This window comes from Musa acuminata, chromosome BXJ3-1, assembly GCF_036884655.1.
Source record: "Musa acuminata AAA Group cultivar baxijiao chromosome BXJ3-1, Cavendish_Baxijiao_AAA, whole genome shotgun sequence".
In the NCBI taxonomy this organism is placed as follows: domain Eukaryota; kingdom Viridiplantae; phylum Streptophyta; class Magnoliopsida; order Zingiberales; family Musaceae; genus Musa; species Musa acuminata.
In genome coordinates, this window is record NC_088349.1 from 9,501,099 (window position 1) to 9,521,011 (window position 19,913).

General features: G+C 49.8%; 1 protein-coding gene across 1 annotated transcript; it reads right to left on the reverse strand.

The window, feature by feature from the left end:
• Nucleotides 1-18,740: 18,740 nt before the first annotated feature.
• On the reverse strand, nucleotides 18,741-19,637 carry LOC135629149 (uncharacterized). The gene has a single exon (XM_065136335.1). It carries the CDS (start codon nucleotides 19,635-19,637, stop codon nucleotides 18,741-18,743), a length of 897 nt encoding a protein of 298 aa, XP_064992407.1.
• Between the last annotated feature and the right edge of the window lie 276 nt (nucleotides 19,638-19,913).

Consider the following 19,913-nt stretch of genomic DNA (forward strand, 5'->3'; position numbering starts at 1 on the left):
ATAAGATCAGAAAGATTTATATAGGACTATGCTAATACAATAATAACACTATATACTACAAATGAAGAGGCCATAAAGAAATTAAGTACATTAAATATAAAAGCTAAACATATCTGTTTCTATTAATCTCTTTGAACACATTATTAGGTTCAAATATTTGGATTACTTTTGAAGCATTGTTCAATAAAATGAATATGGCTTGGCCTTAGTATTTGGAGACTAATTTGACAAATACTTTCCAAGATGATCTTTCATTTTTGTAGTCTTTTTTTAAGATTAAAAACTTATGTTAAGAGATATTACTCTTAGATCCATATGAGCCTATTTATAATGTGCATAGAAAATATTATATTATTCATAATCTTTGAAAAAATATATTTCTTATATTATATTTATTCAAGGATAGGTTCAGACCATCAGTTAAAAAAAAATCTTCTTACTTCTTAGTAATCCTTAGCTCATTAAACAGAGTCTCCATTTCACAAGGAGATGAAGATGCTCTTTTTACAAATAAGAAAAATGATAATGATAAAAATAAAGATATAAATGATAATACTAATAGCAAGCCAGCATCTTTTTTGAATAATAGTATAAATAAAAAAAATCAAGTATTATAGGTGTAGCAAGTTAAGTCATATCAAGAAAAATTATCATGTTATGATTAAAGGAAAAAATATTATAAATAAAAAAATTATTTCAATACTACTGATGAAGATTATGGTAAATATTTTATGGCTGAAATTATTATAATGGACGTTAGAAAATCACATTAGAACATCACATATGCGGTAAAAGAATAAAAAATAAAAACCATAAATTTTCTAGAAAATATATCTCATCGTCGTGCGAATATTGGTACGCAAAACAAAACATAAAACTGAAATTACATATATCAAGTGAAATTTATCACGTAGGGAGATTGTATATCATTGAAAAATCTTAGATCTATAGGAGTGGATGGATGAAGGAGGTCAACTATCTTCCTCTCTAGCAGTGATCCACACAGTGGATGTGACGAATACGTTCCTCAAATTGCCGCATGATATTCCTTTCCGCGTACACCATGTGATCAAGAAGAGGGTCAACTCTTCTTACTATCCACATGCCTCAAACTAGAATTATCTGCTAAGGAGAGAGGAGACAGAGGAGTATAGGAGGGACGACTAAGAGGTGACTAGCCTATGCCACCTTTTGGCTCCTCCTATTTATAGAGGTTCCTGTCATTTAACCATAATAGATTCTACCCTATTAGTTATTTGATCTCTATCTAATTATCCAAGCCTCTTAGATTAGTAGACCTCTATCCAATAATCTCTATTTGGTGTTATTGTGTCTCACTCAAAAGATCCAATAATTCAGGGACTTATTGGATATCCAATAAGATAGAGCTTCAATGGATATCTCATATCCGAACTGTTGGGAAATCATAGGGGGGGGGGGGGCGACATCATATGCGCAGCGGAAGAACAAGAAAACAAAAATCCCCGATTCCCAAAAAGATGTTCATCGTCGTGCGAAGATTGGTGCGCAAAATCCGCAAAAAACACAAAAACTGCGTATAGAGATTGTGTTACCTAGGGAGATCGTATATCCCTGTTTCCTTGCAGATCCTTAGGAGAGGGTGAAGGAGGTCAAGCGTCCTCCTCTCTAGCGGTGATCCACACAGCAGGGTTGCGACGACGCTCCTCAAAACTCCAGGCCTACTCTGAGGTGGAGAGGGAGAGGAGAATAGGAAGGGCAAGCAAAGACTCTAGCCTATGAGGCTGTGAATCCCTCCTATTTATAGAGATCCCGTGTCAAAACCCTAATGGGTCCTTTCCCTAGTGGGTATTGGATCTGCATCCAATAAGACAAGGGCTCCGTCGGATATCTCATATCCGAACCTCTACTCATCGCAATGCCTACCATATGTGTGTGACCCTCTAGGCCCAATATCGAGCTGGTCGTGAGTCATACCTGTCAGAACTCCTTCTAACTAAGTGAATTATTATCTCTGTAATAATTCACTCGACTCATCGACTACGGAAGTACTAGGCCACTACGCCGTAGTCCCCAGACGATACAGGGGAATCCAATCCATTGGACCTGTCTGTCCTCAGTTACCATGTACCTATAGTCCCTCATCCATCTAATATCCCAGAGACCGTATATCGAGCATGGTGCTGTCAGACCCATACGGTTTCTACTCGAGTCTCGCTCTAATCGGATTCTCCCGGAGAACTCTTTCTCTCTCAACCCGAATGACCCTGGCCAGGGATTTGTCTGAGCAAGAACACATGGGATATTCCTCTCATGATACCGAGAGTGGATGATCCTCTATCGACACTCAATAGCCCTCGTAAGGTCGACTACCACTCCCAATGACCAGCTGTACTAGATCTGGGAACAGCCAAACCTATAAGTCTGGTATCAAAGAGTGGAGCACTCATACAGGACATTCTTGGTGTCTCAAGTCTAAGAACCAGATACACCACTAGGACTACGGAATTGTTGTCTGACAATAAGGCATCATCAACCATCCAGCATTCCGTAAGCGGATCAATCAGTGAACTCATTCTCCAATGAGCACCTGTACTGTATCCCTAGTGTCCCTACACGAGCAGCTATGAGACCAGCTGCATCCATCATATGGACGGGTATACAACACACCAGTCTATCCGGTTATCACGATGTCCCTCTCGAGTAACCTATGACCGGGATTATTTAGGATATGTGTTTAAAGGTGAATCGATCTCATTATCGTGATCTCATCACGATCCGATTCCCATTGCACAAATCCAAGGACATCACAATATATATGCATTTATGCAATAGTTATAAAGTGACATACGCCAAAATATAATAAGCAAAAAGATTCTGTATCAAGTCACACGTGCCATCACTCACGTGATTGGCTTGCTGGGCACTTATGACTAGCAATCTCCCACTTGACCTAAAGCCAATCACCTATGTGTCTGATCCCCATCAGACCCCTGTGACGCTCAAAGACAATCTGAGACAATGGCTTTGTTAGTGGATCTGCAATGTTATCTTCGGATGGAACTCTTTCCACTGCTACATCTCCTCGGGTCACGATCTCTCTGATAAGGTGGAACCTCCTCAGAACATGCTTAGATTTCTGATGAGACCTAGGTTCCTTCGCTTGAGCAATTGCCCCGTTGTTGTCGCAATATAGGGAAATCGGCTCCTCACTATCCAGCACGACTCCCAAATCTGTGATGAACTTCTTCAACCAGACTCCCTCCTTTGCTGCATCTGATGCAGCAATGTACTCCGCCTCTATGGTCGAGTCAGCAGTGGTATCTTGCTTGGAACTCTTCCAGCACACTGCTCCTCCATTCAAGGTGTACACATACCCTGAATTCGACTTGCTATCATCGACATCAGACTGAAAACTTGAGTCAGTGTAGCCTTCAACCTTAAGGCTATTACCTCCATATACTAGTAAAAGATCCTTAGTCCTTCTCAAGTACTTAAGGATACACTTTACTGCTTTCCAGTGCTCCAAGCCTGGATCCGCCTGATACCTGCTCGTGACACTCAGAGCATGCGCTATATCAGGCCTAGTACATAGCATGGCATACATGATAGACCCTATTGCTGAGGCATAAGGTATCATATCCATGTTCGCCCTTTCTTCTGGAGTCTTTGGGGACATACTCATAGAAAGCGATATCCCATGTCTCATCGGTATGAGACCTCTTTTGGAATTTTCCATGCCAAACCTTTTGACAATAGTTTCTATGTACCTGGACTGGGACAAGCCAAGCATCCTTTTGGATCTATCTCTATAGATTCTAATCCCCAAGATATAAGATGCTTCTCCTAAGTCCTTCATGGAGAAGTGTCTAGATAACCAAGCCTTTATTGTGGATAGCATTCCTATGTCATTCCCAATGATGAGGATGTCATCCACATATAACACCAAAAAGCTAATAACGCTCCCACTTACCTTTCTGTATACACAAGGCTCATCTTCGTTCTTAACGAAGTCATAAGATCTGATTGCCTCATCAAATCTTATGTTCCAACTTCGGGAAGCTTGCTTTAGTCCATAAATGGATCTAAGCAACCTACACACCTTATCTGAGCAGTTCTTGGACACGAATCCCTCAGGTTGCATCATATACACCTCCTCCTCCAGGTTCCCGTTGAGGAATGCGGTTTTCACATCCATCTGCCAGATCTCATAATCATAGTGTGCTGCAATAGCCAATATAATTCTGATGGATTTTAGCATTGCTACGGGTGAGAAAGTTTCGTCGTAGTCAACACCTTGCCTTTGACGATACCCCTTAGCCACTAGCCTTGCTTTATAGGTCTCTACCTTTCCATCTACTCCGATCTTTTTCTTAAAGATCCACTTGCAACCGATGGGTACAATACCTTCGGGTGCATCAACTAGGTTCCAAACCTTATTGGAGTACATAGAATCCATCTCAGAATTCATGGCTTCTTTCCACTTCCCGGAGTCTATACTCATAATAGCCTCCTCGTAGGTCTGAGGATCAATATCCTCTACATCCTCTGCTCTAATATGTCCCACATATCTCTCAGGAGGATGGGATACTCTATCAGACCTGCGTAAAGTTGAAACTTGTGTATTAGATACCTGAACAGACTCGGGCTGTAGAGTGGTGCTTGAGCTTGGTTCTCCAACCTAGCTCAATTCTATCATTCTCCCACTGTCTCCGTCAAGAATGTGTTCCTTCTCAAGGAACACTGCTCTCTTAGCTACAAAGACCTTTTGGTCCTCGAGATGATAGAAGTAATACCCACAAGTTTCCTTGGGGTATCCCACAAATTTACATCGCCCTGTCCTTGATTCTAACTTATCGGGGTTGTGTCTTTTAACATGGGCAGAGCAGCCCCAAATCTTAACTACTTTAAGATCAGGCTTCTTCCCTTTCCATATCTCATATGGTGTAGACACCACCGACTTAGTTGGAACTCTGTTCAGAAGGTAAGCTGCGGTTTCTAGGGCATATCCCCAGAATGAGATGGGTAGGTCAGCGAAACTCATCATGGACCGTACCATATCTAATAATGTACGATTTCTCCTTTCAGAGACACCATTGAGCTGAGGTGTATAAGGAGGTGTCCATTGGGATAATATCCCATGGTCCTTGAGGAAGTGAGTAAACTCTGTACTTAAGTACTCACCTCCTCGATCTGATCGAAGAGTTTTGATACTCTTTCCAGTCTGGTTCTCCACCTCATTCTTATACTCTCTGAATTTCTCAAAGGCCTCGGACTTGTACTTCATTAAGTACACATATCCATACCTTGAGAAATCATCAGTAAATGTAATGAAGTAGGAGTAACCTCCAATGGCATGAGTTGACATGGGTCCACATACATCACTATGTATGAGTTCCAACAACTCAGTGGCTCTCTCTCCAGTTCCACTAAATGGAGAGTTGGTCAGTTTTCCACGAATGCAAGGCTCACAAGTTGCATATGACACATAGTCGAATGGATCTAGATATCCATCATTTAGCAACTTTTGAATCCTTCTTTCATGGATGTGACCTAGCCTACAATGCCACAGGTATGCACTGTTCAACTCATCTCGTTTCCTTTTGGACACATTTATATTCATGATATGTGGAGTGGTGTCTAACATAAATAAACCATTATGCAATGTTCCTTTCGTGATGATCTTATCATCTAATAATATCGAACAACCATTGTTCTCAAAAACAAATTTATATCCACTAACTGTTAAACATGAAATGGAGATAATATTTTTGATAATAGAAGGAACAAAATAACATGCATCTAATGCAATAAAAGCTCCACTAGGCAGATGTAGGGCGACCTCGCCAACAGCTAATACAGCAACTTTTGCTCCATTACCCATCTTGAGGTCCATCTCGCCTCTCTCTAGTCTCCTAGGCCTTGCCAGAACCTGCAACGAATTACATATATGATAAGCACTACCGGTATCTAATACCCATGTGTTATCATAAGAGTCTGACAAATGGAGACTGATCATGAATGTACCTAAAGCTTCATCAAGCTTTTGTTTCGCCCTTTCTGCAAGGTACTCTTTGCAGTTTCTCTTCCAGTGCCCATCTTTACCACAGTGGAAGCACTGGCCTTTGTCCTTTGTTGGGTCTTTCTTAGCAACCTTTGCTTTACCTTGTTTGCCCTTGCCCTTTCCCTTCTTAAGGGACCTTTTTGCTTTCCTTTTCTTTCTGGTCTCACCAGTGTAGAGAACTGGCTTCTCTTTCTTAATAGTACTCTCTGCCTCCCTCAACATATTGAGGAGCTCTGGGAGAGTCACCTCAAGCTTGTTCATATTAAAGTTCATTATGAACTGTGAAAAGGAATCTGGTAGGGACTGAAGCACAATGTCCACACACAAGTTATCCTCTAGGACCATTCCTAGACCTGTGAGTTTCTCTATCCACTCAATCATCTTTAGGACATGGTTCTGAACCGGTGTCCCCTCAGTCATCCTAGCGCGGAAAAGGCTCTTGGATATCTCATATCGTTGAGTCCTTCCATGTTCCTCAAACAATTTACGGACATGTAGGAGAATGGATCTGGCATCCATCTTTCATGTTGTCTCTGTAACTCTGGAGTCATAGAGCCCAACATATAGCACTGAGCAAGAGTGGAGTCATCAATGTACTTCACGTAGCGAGCGATCTCATCCTCGCTTGCCCCTTCTTCGGGCGTAGGCATCACTGTATCAAGGACGTACACGATTTTCTCCGCTGTGAGAACAATTCTCAAGTTACGGAGCCAATCCGTATAATTTGGACCAGTGAGGCGGTTGACATCAAGTATGCCACGTAAGGGATTTGAAAGCGACATTTTCTGAAAATAAAGATGTAGCAAAAATGAATAACATGCAGATTTTGCAAGAAATAAACTATCAAGATATGGACTTCTATCTTAATATGCTCCCACTATTTTACTAACGAGTCACGCGACACCCTCAGCACGTGAAACGGAAGTCTCCGGCAGACTTCTAGTGGGGATCAGGATCCAATCAGCGTCTTAGTGTAACCTCGAGGGACTCGACCAATCACACTAAGCCTAAAAGGTAGACAACTCTTGCCGATCACAACTCCTTGTGATTCCCGTCCTGTTCGGCCTCCGAATCACCATGGCATCGAGGGACTCGACCAACCATGATGCTCGGTTAAGTCAACACCTTCGTTACAAGATGAGTCTGATTTGATGATATACCCTCGAGGGACTCGACCAAGCATATCATGCCCTCAGGTCACCGGTGACATCTCTATGTCGTAAGCAAGATAGCGAATCGCGATATAGGTGAGTCTCGAGGGACTCGACCAACTCAACCTACACCGGGATTCGGTTCCTACTCATAACGATGGAAGGCCACGTGGGTCAATCTAATTGCCTCACGTTTACCGACTTAATATTATCGAGAGATGTTTCTATGATTTGGTCTCCTAATATGACATGTCACACATATACATATTTAATATATATCTACATCGCATGCAAATATATATACATATATAGTATGTGTATAAGCAATCACACCAGATGATCATGGACCACAACCTAATATGATTAGGCCCGAGCCAGTAGGCCTAATCACTCACATCAAGATCTATGTGTGCAACGGTGCATCTCCATGCCTTGTGATCGTCCATCTCGTCCTCGTTGGTTCCGTCGACATCTTGATGCATCTTCATGCATCACGATCGTCCGTCTCGTGGGTCCCGCTATGGCTTCCACGCTCCCGCTGCGCCTCCTCATGTGATTACAACTTAATCATAGGCACGCAGGCCCGACAATAAACGAGAAATATAATGGAGGTTCGCAGACCTCAATAATAATAATCACAAGTACACACATCACACGGTCCATGATCATCCGTCCACTCATCATATATCACATGTATAAATAATCATCATCATGTAGGACTACTAGATAATAATAAAAATAATAATCAACTAAACCTTTTAATTAATTAATATTTTCTGAAATCAGGGATATATAGGGAATTTCTCAATTCCTAAGGGTATTTTTGTAATTTGGACAAAAGACAGAAACTGGAATTTCTCAAATTCCGAGGGGCAAAACTGTCTTTTGCGCAGAAAACCCTAATACCCTTTCCCCTTTTCGCTGCTGCGCCGCCGCCGCCGCCACCCTGCTGGCGGCGGCCTGTGCGGCGAGGGCGAGGGCACTGCCCTCGCCTGCAGGTGGCACGCCCGCTGGGGTCGCTGCCGCTGCAGGTGGGCGCCCCCGCGGGCGCCGCCGCCTTCGCGGGCGGTTCTGCCCGCGAGTCAGCGCCCGCAGGTGGTGCTGTCTCGCTGGCGGCCGCCCCTGCGGGGTTTTTGCCCGTGGGAGCAGCGGCCACAGGCGCCGCTGCCCTGCGGTGCCTCAGCCCGCGCTGCTGCCCCGCGGCGCCTCTGCCCGCGGGCTCAGTGGCCGCAGGCGCTTCTACCGAGCGGGCTCCCAGCCCCGCCGGCCGCAAGCCTGCTGCAAGCAGACCGCCGGCCGGCTGCTGCAGGCACAGCGCTTGCGCATGCGCCGGCGCTGTGCTGCCTGGCTGCGGCTGGCTGCAGGCATGCAGATCGAGGGCAGCAACTGTTGCTGCCCTTCCTTGCTTTTGCGTCAACGATTTTGACGTCAATATTCTTCCTAAACACAACACACGCAGTTCAAAAACCAATCATTCGCACGAACAACCTGGCTCTGATACCACTATTGGGAAATCATAGGGGGGGGGCGACATCATATGCGCAGCGGAAGAACAAGAAAACAAAAATCCCCGATTCCCAAAAAGATGTTCATCGTCGTGCGAAGATTGGTGCGCAAAATCCGCAAAAAACACAAAAACTGCGTATAGAGATTGTGTTACCTAGGGAGATCGTATATCCCTGTTTCCTTGCAGATCCTTAGGAGAGGGTGAAGGAGGTCAAGCGTCCTCCTCTCTAGCGGTGATCCACACAGCAGGGTTGCGACGACGCTCCTCAAAACTCCAGGCCTACTCTGAGGTGGAGAGGGAGAGGAGAATAGGAAGGGCAAGCAAAGACTCTAGCCTATGAGGCTGTGAATCCCTCCTATTTATAGAGATCCCGTGTCAAAACCCTAATGGGTCCTTTCCCTAGTGGGTATTGGATCTGCATCCAATAAGACAAGGGCTCCGTCGGATATCTCATATCCGAACCTCTACTCATCGCAATGCCTACCATATGTGTGTGACCCTCTAGGCCCAATATCGAGCTGGCCGTGAGTCATACCTGTCAGAACTCCTTCTAACTAAGTGAATTATTATCTCTGTAATAATTCACTCGACTCATCGACTACGGAAGTACTAGGCCACTACGCCGTAGTCCCCAGACGATACAGGGGAATCCAATCCATTGGACCTGTCTGTCCTCAGTTACCATGTACCTATAGTCCCTCATCCATCTAATATCCCAGAGACCGTATATCGAGCATGGTGCTGTCAGACCCATACGGTTTCTACTCGAGTCTCGCTCTAATCGGATTCTCCCGGAGAACTCTTTCTCTCTCAACCCGAATGACCCTGGCCAGGGATTTGTCTGAGCAAGAACACATGGGATATTCCTCTCATGATACCGAGAGTGGATGATCCTCTATCGACACTCAATAGCCCTCGTAAGGTCGACTACCACTCCCAATGACCAGCTGTACTAGATCTGGGAACAGCCAAACCTATAAGTCTGGTATCAAAGAGTGGAGCACTCATACAGGACATTCTTGGTGTCTCAAGTCTAAGAACCAGATACACCACTAGGACTACGGAATTGTTGTCTGACAATAAGGCATCATCAACCATCCAGCATTCCGTAAGCGGATCAATCAGTGAACTCATTCTCCAATGAGCACCTGTACTGTATCCCTAGTGTCCCTACACGAGCAGCTATGAGACCAGCTGCATCCATCATATGGACGGGTATACAGCACACCAGTCTATCCGGTTATCACGATGTCCCTCTCGAGTAACCTATGACCGGGATTATTTAGGATATGTGTTTAAAGGTGAATCGATCTCATTATCGTGATCTCATCACGATCCGATTCCCATTGCACAAATCCAAGGACATCACAATATATATGCATTTATGCAATAGTTATAAAGTGATATACGCCAAAATATAATAAGCAAAAAGATTCTGTATCAAGTCACACGTGCCATCACTCACGTGATTGGCTTGCTGGGCACTTATGACTAGCACGAACCTCTACTCGTCACAACACCTACCATATGCGTATGACCCTCTAGGCCTAGTATCGAGCTGGTTGTAAGTTGTACCTATCAAAACTCATTCTGACTCAGAGAATTATTATCTCCATAATAATTCACTCGACTCATCGACTACGAATATATAAAGCCACTACGCCATAGTCTCCAAACGATATATGGGGATACAATCCATTAAATATATCTATCCTTAATTACTATGTATATATGATCTTTAATCCATCTAATATCCTAAAGATTATATATCGAGTAATGGTGCTATCAAGCCCATACAAAATGTACTTAAGTCTTTGGATTCTCTCATAAAACTCTTTCTCTCTCAATATAAATGACCATAACTAGTGATTTGTCTAAGCAAGAATACATAGGATATTCTTCTTATGATACCGAGAGTGGATGATCCTTTATCGATACTTAATTGCCCTCGTAAGATTGGCTGTCACTCCCGATGATCGGCTGTGCTAGATTTAGAACTTCTAAACCTATAAATCTAGTATAAAAGAATGAAGTACTTATATAAAACATCCTTGGTATCTCATGTCTAAAGACTAGATACACAATTGAGATGATAAAATCGCTGTTTGACAATGAGATATCATCAACTATCTAACATTCCGTGAATGGATAATACCAAATTCTAATATTCACTAAGTGGAGAAGGAAGGTACCATCAGTATCTATAATAATGATCATATAATATTGAAGAGTATATAATATATTTCAGGTAATGCTAGAAATTATATATTTTTAATTTTGATGAAGTCAAGTTTCTTTATAATATAAAATAATTAAATATCGATATAGTTACACTAGTACAAGGGCCAAAATTTTATATATTTTATTAGCTATAAGATCAATACAAATGGTGATGTATCAATATGATATGTTAGACTTAGTCATATATTTTTTTTTAAATTAAAGATTATGACACAGAAAAATCTAGTTAATGGTCTTTCCAATCTTACTATTTTTAGTAATAATAAGTTTTATAAAAGTTGTCAATCTTGCAAAGCAAACAAATAATCTTTTGATAGATAACTTTCAATGTGTAAATTATAGTATATTATACTTAGTAGATTTGGAGGTGATGACTAGTTTGTGTAACAGATTGGTGACTTAGTTAAGTTTTGTAATAATGGTGACGATGACTCGGTATTCAGTTTCAATGGTAATCTTGTTACGGTAAGTAACTCTTTGAGTCGTGACCTTGGGGTCGATGCGGCTGGTTCAGGGCTCCAAAGGGCAAGGATCAACAGCGGGAAAGCGCCGGCACGCCGAGTGGATCTAGCAGCGGTCGAGTACCTGCAAACAGGTCGGGCCGGTAGCGCGGCCCGACTCCTCCGACAATCAAGTTAGTGACGCAGAGAGGAGTGTTGAGTGAGAGAGAGAGTGTCCCATTTGCCCGTTGGGAGCCAGGGGGTATTTATAGAGGGGGTTTGATGTCACCTGATGTGCCGTCCCGCAGGAGTAGGGTCGCACCTCTGATGGGGCCTCCGCAGGGTATGGGGCATGTCGCGTCGTCGTTAATGCTCGCTCGGCAGGGGCGCGTGTCGTGTCGGTGTTAATGCTCGTTTCCTGGGGCAGCGCGCCGCACAGGGGTGGCTGACGTGGGGGTGTATTATGTCAAATCCGGGGCATTATGTCAAATTAGTTTTTACCCCTATCATATGCCCCCCCCCTCGAAAGGAGCTATGCGTCGGTTTTGCCTGCAGGGAGTCCGAGGCATGGCTTCTTGCTTCAGACGGGTTGTTTATGCGGGTCTGAGGGGCATGGTGCAGTTGGACCGATCGCGCGGTGCATGGAAGGTCGAGTGGGATCGGACTCGGGAGCGATGACGACGAGGGCCGAGGAGTGCAACGCAGGCGGGGTGTCCGCGTAGGTGTGGTCTCGTAGAGCCGAAGGCCGAGGAGCACAACGCAGGCGGGGTGACCGCGCAGGTGTGGTATCGGGATGGCGCGGAGCTGAGGTTCGAGGAGCACAACGCAGGCGGGGTGACCGCGCAGGTGTGGTCTCGGGATGGCGCGGAGCCGAAGGCCAAGGAGCACAACGCAGGCGGGGTGACCGCGCAGGTGTGGTCTCGGGATGGCGCAGAGCCGAGGGCCGAGGAGCACAACGCAGGCGGGGTGACCGCGCAGGTGTGGTCTCGTAGAGCCGAAGGTCGAGGAGCACAACGCAGGCGGGGTGACTGCGCAGGTGTGGTCTCGGAATGGCGCGGAGCCGAGGGCCGAGGAGCATAACGCAGGCGGGGTGACCGCGCAGGTGTGGTCTCGGGATGGCGCGGAGCCGAGGGCCGAGGAGCACAACGCAAGCGGGGTGACCGCGCAGGTGTGGTCTCATAGAGCCGAAGGCCGAGGAGCATAACGCATGCGGGGTGACCACGCAGGTGTGGTCTCGGGATGGCACGGAGCCGAGGGCCGAGGAGCACGACGCAGGCGGGGTGATCGCGCAGGTGTGGACTTGGGATGGCGCGAAGCCGAGGGCCGAGGAGCACAACGCAGGCGGGGTGACCGCGCAGGTGTGGTCTCGTAGAGCCGAAGGTCGAGGGCCGAGGAGCACAACGCAGGCGGGGTGACCGCGCAGGTGTGGTCTCGGGATGGCGCCCGCGCAGAGCCGAGGGCCGAGGAGGTACTCGGCTTTTGGCCAGCGATCGGTTGCGGCCGTCGATTGGCTATTCGAACGTGTGCGGGCGCGGGAAGCCAGGTCGCTTTTCTTCTGGGGAAAGTAAAGGGCTCCCCCTTTTGGGGCTACCCGTTTTCGAGGCTGATATGATTGGGCGCCTCCGTACTTCGCATCGCGCTACCGCTGGCTGCCATGTCAGACTGCATTTATGGCGAGGTGATGCTCTCTGTTTTTCGAGGCGTATTTTGGGAGACGAGGGGTTGCCTTTCGGCAGGACGCGGCCTGCTTATAAGCGGACAGAGGCTAGCCGGTGGGGGTTTCTTCATCTGTTTCCGTCGTGTTATTTCGTACACCCTTGCTTGTCTTGCACCAATCGTTCCTTCATCTGCTTATAAGCGGCCTGAGGTTAGTCGTTGGGGGGTTTCTTCCTCTGTTTTCCTTGCTAAAGGTCAGTGAGAATGGTGTCTTCCTCCTCCCATTCGTCTTTTTCGAAGGCCGCGGAGACGGCGATTTCGTCGAATCCCGCCTCGTCATCTGATGAGAAGGCGGCCCGAGCCCTTGAGGCCTTGATGTGGCCGCACAACCATGACTCTACGGTGGGTGAGTCATCGCTGAGCCTCCTCCGAGATCGTTATGGTATCCCAGAGGAGTTTGTCCTTCTTGCTCCTGAGCCCGGTCAACGGGCGTATGACCCAATTCCTAAGGGCTTCGCCCTCACCATAGACGCTTTCGAGGTCGGGCTATGCCTCCCCTTACACCCCGTCATAGCTTCCTGTATTTCCTGGTGGCGCATCTCCCCATCCCAGATGGCGCCGAACTCATAACGCTATTTGGTGGCATTTTTTGGGGAGTGTCACTATGCCCGTATAACCCCGACCCGTGCCCTCTTCCTTTCCTGCTTCCGTCTTTCCAAGGGGTCGGGGGGATACTATTTGTCCGCCAGAGTGGGTTTTCGAGTGAGCGGGGCCCCTTCCAGCAATAAGGGGTGGAAGGAGCGTTTCTTTTTCGTGAGTCACCCGGGAGATTGGGGGTTCGGGATCCGGTGGGGGGCGCGTGCGATAGACAACACCATCCCAGTTTTGGATGACGAGGGGCATCGAGAGCTCCAGAGGCTTAGAGAGATCCTTCCGGCCTCCCAAGCCATCCGGAATATGTTCGAGCGGTGGTTGGTAGAGGCAGGTCTCAGCCCGGTGCCTCTAGGTATGCTCCCTGGGGCGGTTCTTTAGGGGTTCTTCTCTTTTTGCTCATGGGTTGCCCGCTTAACTAATTGTGGTTTCGACCTTTCCTCGTAGAGATGGTGCATCTCGAAGCCCTTCGAGGGGGAAAAACTTCTTCGGCTGCGTCGAGCCGTTCGCCTTCCGTTGCTAGGGCGGGAACGAGGGAGGCTCCTATGGTCGTCGAGGTCGGTCAGCCTCGGAAGAAGGCACGGGTGCTTTCGAGCGATGGTTCCAAGGTGGTCCCATCCTCGGCGGAAGGTTCCGTGGTGTTGGTGGCGAAGGCTGCCACAGTACCAGCGGTCGAGGCCGCCGTAGCACCGGCGGACCATGCCGCGGGGAGTCTGGATGAGGGCGAGGCTGGCCCGAGTGGGCGTGTGGCGATGGAGGCGCCTCGCCAGCCCTCCATACGCGAGCTTCTTCGTCTTCCGCTCGGGAGAGAGGACGAGCCTTACCTGGCGCGGGAGGTGGGTGCCCTCCCGCGCGGCGCGGCCACTGACCCGTTAGTGGGTCGATGGGATGGTCTCGCCCGGGGCAGCCGGGTGTGGGCCGACGACGATTGTGCGGCCAGATTCGTCCGCGGAGAGCTGCATCCCGACATAGCTCGGGATTTGTACACTTTATCCTCCGAGGCTTTGCTTAGCAAATCCGCTAAGTCGCTGTTGTGGGTAAGCGTCGTCTCGTACCTCTGCTTGTGCATCTTGGGACGTGCCTGGTTTTGACCTCTCCCCTTCCCCAGGGCAATCATTATGCCGCCGCGCTGATGGATCGCGTCCGTGACGCGGGACGGGTCATTGCTGCCCTGAGTAGTCGCAATGCCGAGCTTCGGAGGTAGGTGGACGAAGCTCGGGCTGGAGCGGGCCCTGAGGCTCTTGCGGCAGCCGAGCGGTGCGCCTCGGACTTGGAGGCGGAGGTGGCGAGCCTTCGATCTGAGCTCCAAGCATCCACGGAGTGGTCTGTTGAGTTTCAGGCGTGGCTGGAGACGTCCGAGGGGCGTAATACAGAGCTCCAGACGTATTTGAAAGCGTCAGTGGCCGAGGCTCGCTCGGCGAGGGCGGACTCCCTTGAGTTGATCCGACGCCTCGAGGAGTCGCGAGCTGAGGCGCGGGGGGGGGCTTCAGAGGCTCTTAATGCCGAGATCCGCCAGAGGCTGGGGAGGGATAAGAAGCTGATCGAGGACTACAAGGACTCCCTAGGATTCCAGCTCGGCCTTGTTCGGACCGGGCGGGTTTCATATGAGTATGGGTATCGGGTTGCCCTCGCTCGTTTCAAGGTTCGCAACCCTAGCTCGGAGGTCGTGGAGGATCCCTTTGGTTCCTTCCCCGAGGACCTGGACGTCGGTATGCCAGCCGATGTTCCCTTCGACGACAGCCCGGATGCCCCTGAGGAATGAAGTTTTTTGTACTTTTTGCTTTGTTTTGTGATGCGCCTTTTGAATAAACATGGTCTTTCCTTTCTCCAGTAGACTGTCTTCATCTCGGCATGGCTATGTCTTTGGCCCGGTGTGCTTGAAGCCCGGTCTTTACTTACGGGAAGTATTTTTTGAGATTTTGGGCGTTCCAAGTCCTCGGCAGGGGATGACCCATCATTGTGATGAGTCGGAATGTTCCAATTCTGATGACTTCGGCCACCCGGTATGGGCCTTCCCAATTTGGAGCTAACTTGCCTCTTGCCCTTGTCGGGTTGCTGACCTCGGTCCTCCGCAGGACCAGGTCGCCTAGTTTGATGGGTCGGGGTCGCACCCTTCGGTTGTAAATCCTTGCGACCGCTCTTTTATATGAGAGGGCTCTTACATGAGTGTCGGCGCGCCGCTCCTCCAACAGATCGAGGGCTGCTCGGAGTCCTTCGTTCGAGGCCTTCTCGTCGTAGCTTCGTGTTCGGAGGGTGGCGATGGCCACCTCAGGTGGCAGGACAGCTTCAGTTCCGAACGCGAGGCTGTACGGGGATTCTCCGGTTGCGGTTTTGGGAGTGGTGCGCAGCGACCACAGCACGCTGGGGAGCTCGTCTGTCCAGGTCGATTGGGCTGCGGACACTCTTCTTTTGAGTCCGTCCAGGATGGATCGGCTGGTTACCTCCACTAGCTTGTTGGTCTGAGGATGGGCCACCGAACTGAATCTCAGTTGGATGCCATGATCGGCACAGAACTCCCGGAATCTTCTGCCGGCAAACTGAGGTTCATTGTTTGTGATAATGGCCTTGGGCAACCCGAACCGAGTTACTAGGTTCTTCCACACGAACTTCTCCATTTGATGTTCCGTGATTGTCGCAAGTGGTTCGGCCTCGACCCATTTTGTGAAATAGTCCACCCCCACGATTATGTACTTCCGCTGTCCAGAGGCTGGTGGGAAGGGTCCGAGCAAGTCCAAACCCCACTGCGCGAATGGCCACGCACAGTCGATGGGGCAAAGCGGAACCGCAGGCTGTCGGGGTGCGCGAGCGTGCTGCTGGCATGAACTGCACCGCTGAACGTAGGCCTTGGCGTCCCGGCACATGGTCGGCCAGTAGTAGCCTTGACGGAGTATCTTGTGCGCTAAGGTTTGCCCGCCGATGTGCTCACCGCATACCCCTTCATGGGTTTCGGTTAGGACCATCTGGGCTTCGTCAGGCTCTAAACATTGCAGGAGGGGATAGGTGAAGGATCGTTTGTAGAGGCGGCCACACTCCACGGTGTACCATGCATGCATGCGACGCAGGCGCCGAGCTGCAGCTTCGTCGAGGGGAAGAGTTCCATCCCGCTTGAAGCGTAGCAGCTCTTGTACCCACGTGGTCGGTGCACCGCCTGGGGTTGTAATTGCTATTTCGATGGCGCGGACAGGGAGCTCCTCAACCTCTGGCCATGCTTCGGAGGTCGGCTTCGACGCCAACTTAGCTAGTGTGTCGGCTCGTTCGTTCTCCTTCCTCGGAACGTTAGACAGTGTAAAATAGCGAAACTTGGCGATCAAGTCCCTTACCCGTGCGAGGTATTTCGCCATGGTTGCGTCCCGAGCTTCGTATCCGCCATTAAGCTGCTCGGCCACAAGTTGCGAGTCGATGAGGACGCGTATCGCGGCCACCTGCATCTCGAGGGCCAGCCTTAATCCTGCTAGGAGCGCCTCGTACTCTGCCTCGTTGTTGGTGGCTTTGAATCCGAAGCGAAGGGATCGCTCGAACGAGCATCCATCAGGGGCGAGGAGGACCAGCCCTGCGCCGGCGCCCCTTGAGTTGGCCGAGCCGTCGACGTGTAGGGTCCAAGCTTCAGGAGCCTGCTTGAGATCTACGTCCTCCAACTGCGTCAGCTCCGCAATGAAGTCGGCTATCACCTGGGCCTTGACGGCGGTCCTGGGCGAGTACGTTATGTCGTGTTCGCCGAGCTCCACCGCCCATTTGAGGAGCCGTCCTGCAACATCAAATTTTGTTAAGACCTGCCGAAGGGGTTGGTCGGTGATGACCTCCACCGGGTGTGCTTGGAAGTAGGGGCGCAATTTCCGAGCTGAGAGCACCAGGGCGAGCGCGAGTTTCTCTATCGGCGGGTAACGCTCCTCAGGTCCACTTAGGTCATGGCTGACATAGTAGATCGGGAGTTGTTGGCCGGAGCTTTCCTTGATCAGGACAGAGCTGACTGCATGCTGGGAGGCCGCCAAGTAGAGGCCCAGCTTCTCGCCCGGGGCGACAGAGGCGAGCCGGGGAAGGCTGGCCATGTGCTGTTTTATTTGTTTGAAAGCTTCCTCGCATTCTGATGTCCACTGGAAGTTCTTCGGGCTTTTGAGCGCCTTGAGGAATGGGAGGCAGCGATCGCCCGATCGGGTGAAGAAGCGAGAGAGAGCGACAAGTCTTCTGTTAAGTCGCTGCAGGTCTTTAATCGTCCGGGGAGACTGCATGTTGATTATTTCTTGGACCTTCTCTGGGTTGGCGTCGATTCCTCTCTCGTGCACGATGAACCCAAGGAACTTCCCGGAGGTGACGCCGAAAGTGCACTTCGTGGGGTTGAGCCGCATGCCGAACTTGCGTAGTGTGGCGAAGGCTTCGGCCAGGTCGGCGAGGTGTGTTCTGGCCTCTTGGCTTTTTACGATCATGTCGTCCATGTAGACCTCCATGTTCTTCCCGATTTGGTGGGCAAACATCTTGTTTACCATTCTCTGGTATGTGGCCCCAGCATTTTTTAGCCCAAACGGCATGACTTTGTAGAAGTATATGCCTTGATCGGTGAGGAAGGCCGTGTGCTCTCTGTCTCCGGGCGCCATCCTGATCCGGTTGTACCCTGAGTAGGCGTCCATAAAGGAGAGTCGCGCGTGACCGGCCGTCGCATCGACGAGTTGGTCGATCTTCGGGAGGGGGTAGCAGTCTTTAGGGCATGCATTGTTAAGACTGGTGTAGTCGACACACATCCTCCAGTTTCCATTGTGTTTCTTCACGAGGACTACATTGGACAGCCATTGAGAATATTTGGCTTCTTCTATGAAGCCCGCGACTAGGAGTCGGTCCACCTCCTCTTGTATCGCACGTTGTCGGTTGGAGGCCTGGCGCCGGGCCTTTTGTTTCACCGGGCGGGCGTCAAGTGGGATGTTGAGGTGGTGCTCCGCGACCTCCGGGTCGACGCCCGTCATGTCCGATAGGGACCAGGTGAAGGCGTCGGCATTTTCCCATAAGAGGCCGACGAGCTGCTCCCGTTCCTGCTCTGGTAGCTCCGAGCCGATCTTCACGGTCTAGTCCGGCCGAGCTTCTCGCAAGGGAATGTCAACGGTGGACCCCGTCGGTTCGGGATGAGGAGTTAGCTTTTTCATTTCCCGCGGATCTTCCAGGGGCGCCTTGGTCCTGGCTCTCTTGCCCAATGACACGGCGGTAAGGTAACACCGCCTGGACTCTCGGGGGCTTCCCGTGGCCTCCCCGACTCCAGCATGAGTTGGGAATTTAATGGTCTGGTAGTAGGTCGAGACGACCGCTCTGACCTTGTTGAGGGTCGACCGACCGAGTATGGCATTGTAGGCGGTAGGGAGGTCGACCACCAGGAAAGCGGTCATCACCGTCTTTGACTTCGGCGGGACCCCCAGAGTCAAGGGCAAAGTAATGGCCCCCAGGGGTGATATTGAATCTCCCGTGAAGCCGGTGAGGGCCGAGCACACCGGGCTCAGATTCTCCCTGGCCAAACCCAGCTTCTGAAAGGCGTCGAAGTAGAGTATGTCGGCCGAGCTCCCTGTGTCGACCATGATCCTCTTCATCTGTGCGTTGACCACCCTGGCCGATATTACCAAGGCGTCATCGTGGTCGGGTCGCTCGTCAGCTCCGATTGGGAATTTAATCTCGGGCTCTGGCTTGTGCCCCGAGGCTTCGTCGGGAGCGGCTCGGGCATACGCCTTCCTGCCCGACATGGAGCCTCCTCCTGATGCGGGGCCCCCGGCTATCACATCGATGTGCCGCTCGACGGGACCCTCTAGGCGAGGCGATTGCTCTTTGTTCGGCCGGAGGTACCGGCCGAGGTGACCTCTGAGGATAAGCTCCTCGATTTGCCTCTTCAGCTCGTAGCACTGCTCCGTGTCGTGCCCGTGCTGCCGATGGAATCGGCAATATCTTGATCGGTCTGCGAGCTCCCGAGGGCTCCTCATCGGGCGAGGGTCCTTGAGCAGCCCCTTACCCTTCTCGTGTAGGAATATTTCAGTCCGGGACGAACTCAAGGTGGGAAGAGGAGGCCTCGGGTCAGGTCTGTCCAACCTTCGCCGAGCGACGATGGGTTGTTGCTATCGGGGCGGCTCCGACTTGACCTTTTTGTGTTCCTCCCGCCTTCCAGCCATCCAAGTTTCCGCGGCGATAAACTGACTGGCATGTTGGAGCATCTCGGGGACTGCGACGGGGGGTCGTTCCACGAGCGACCAGAAGAACCT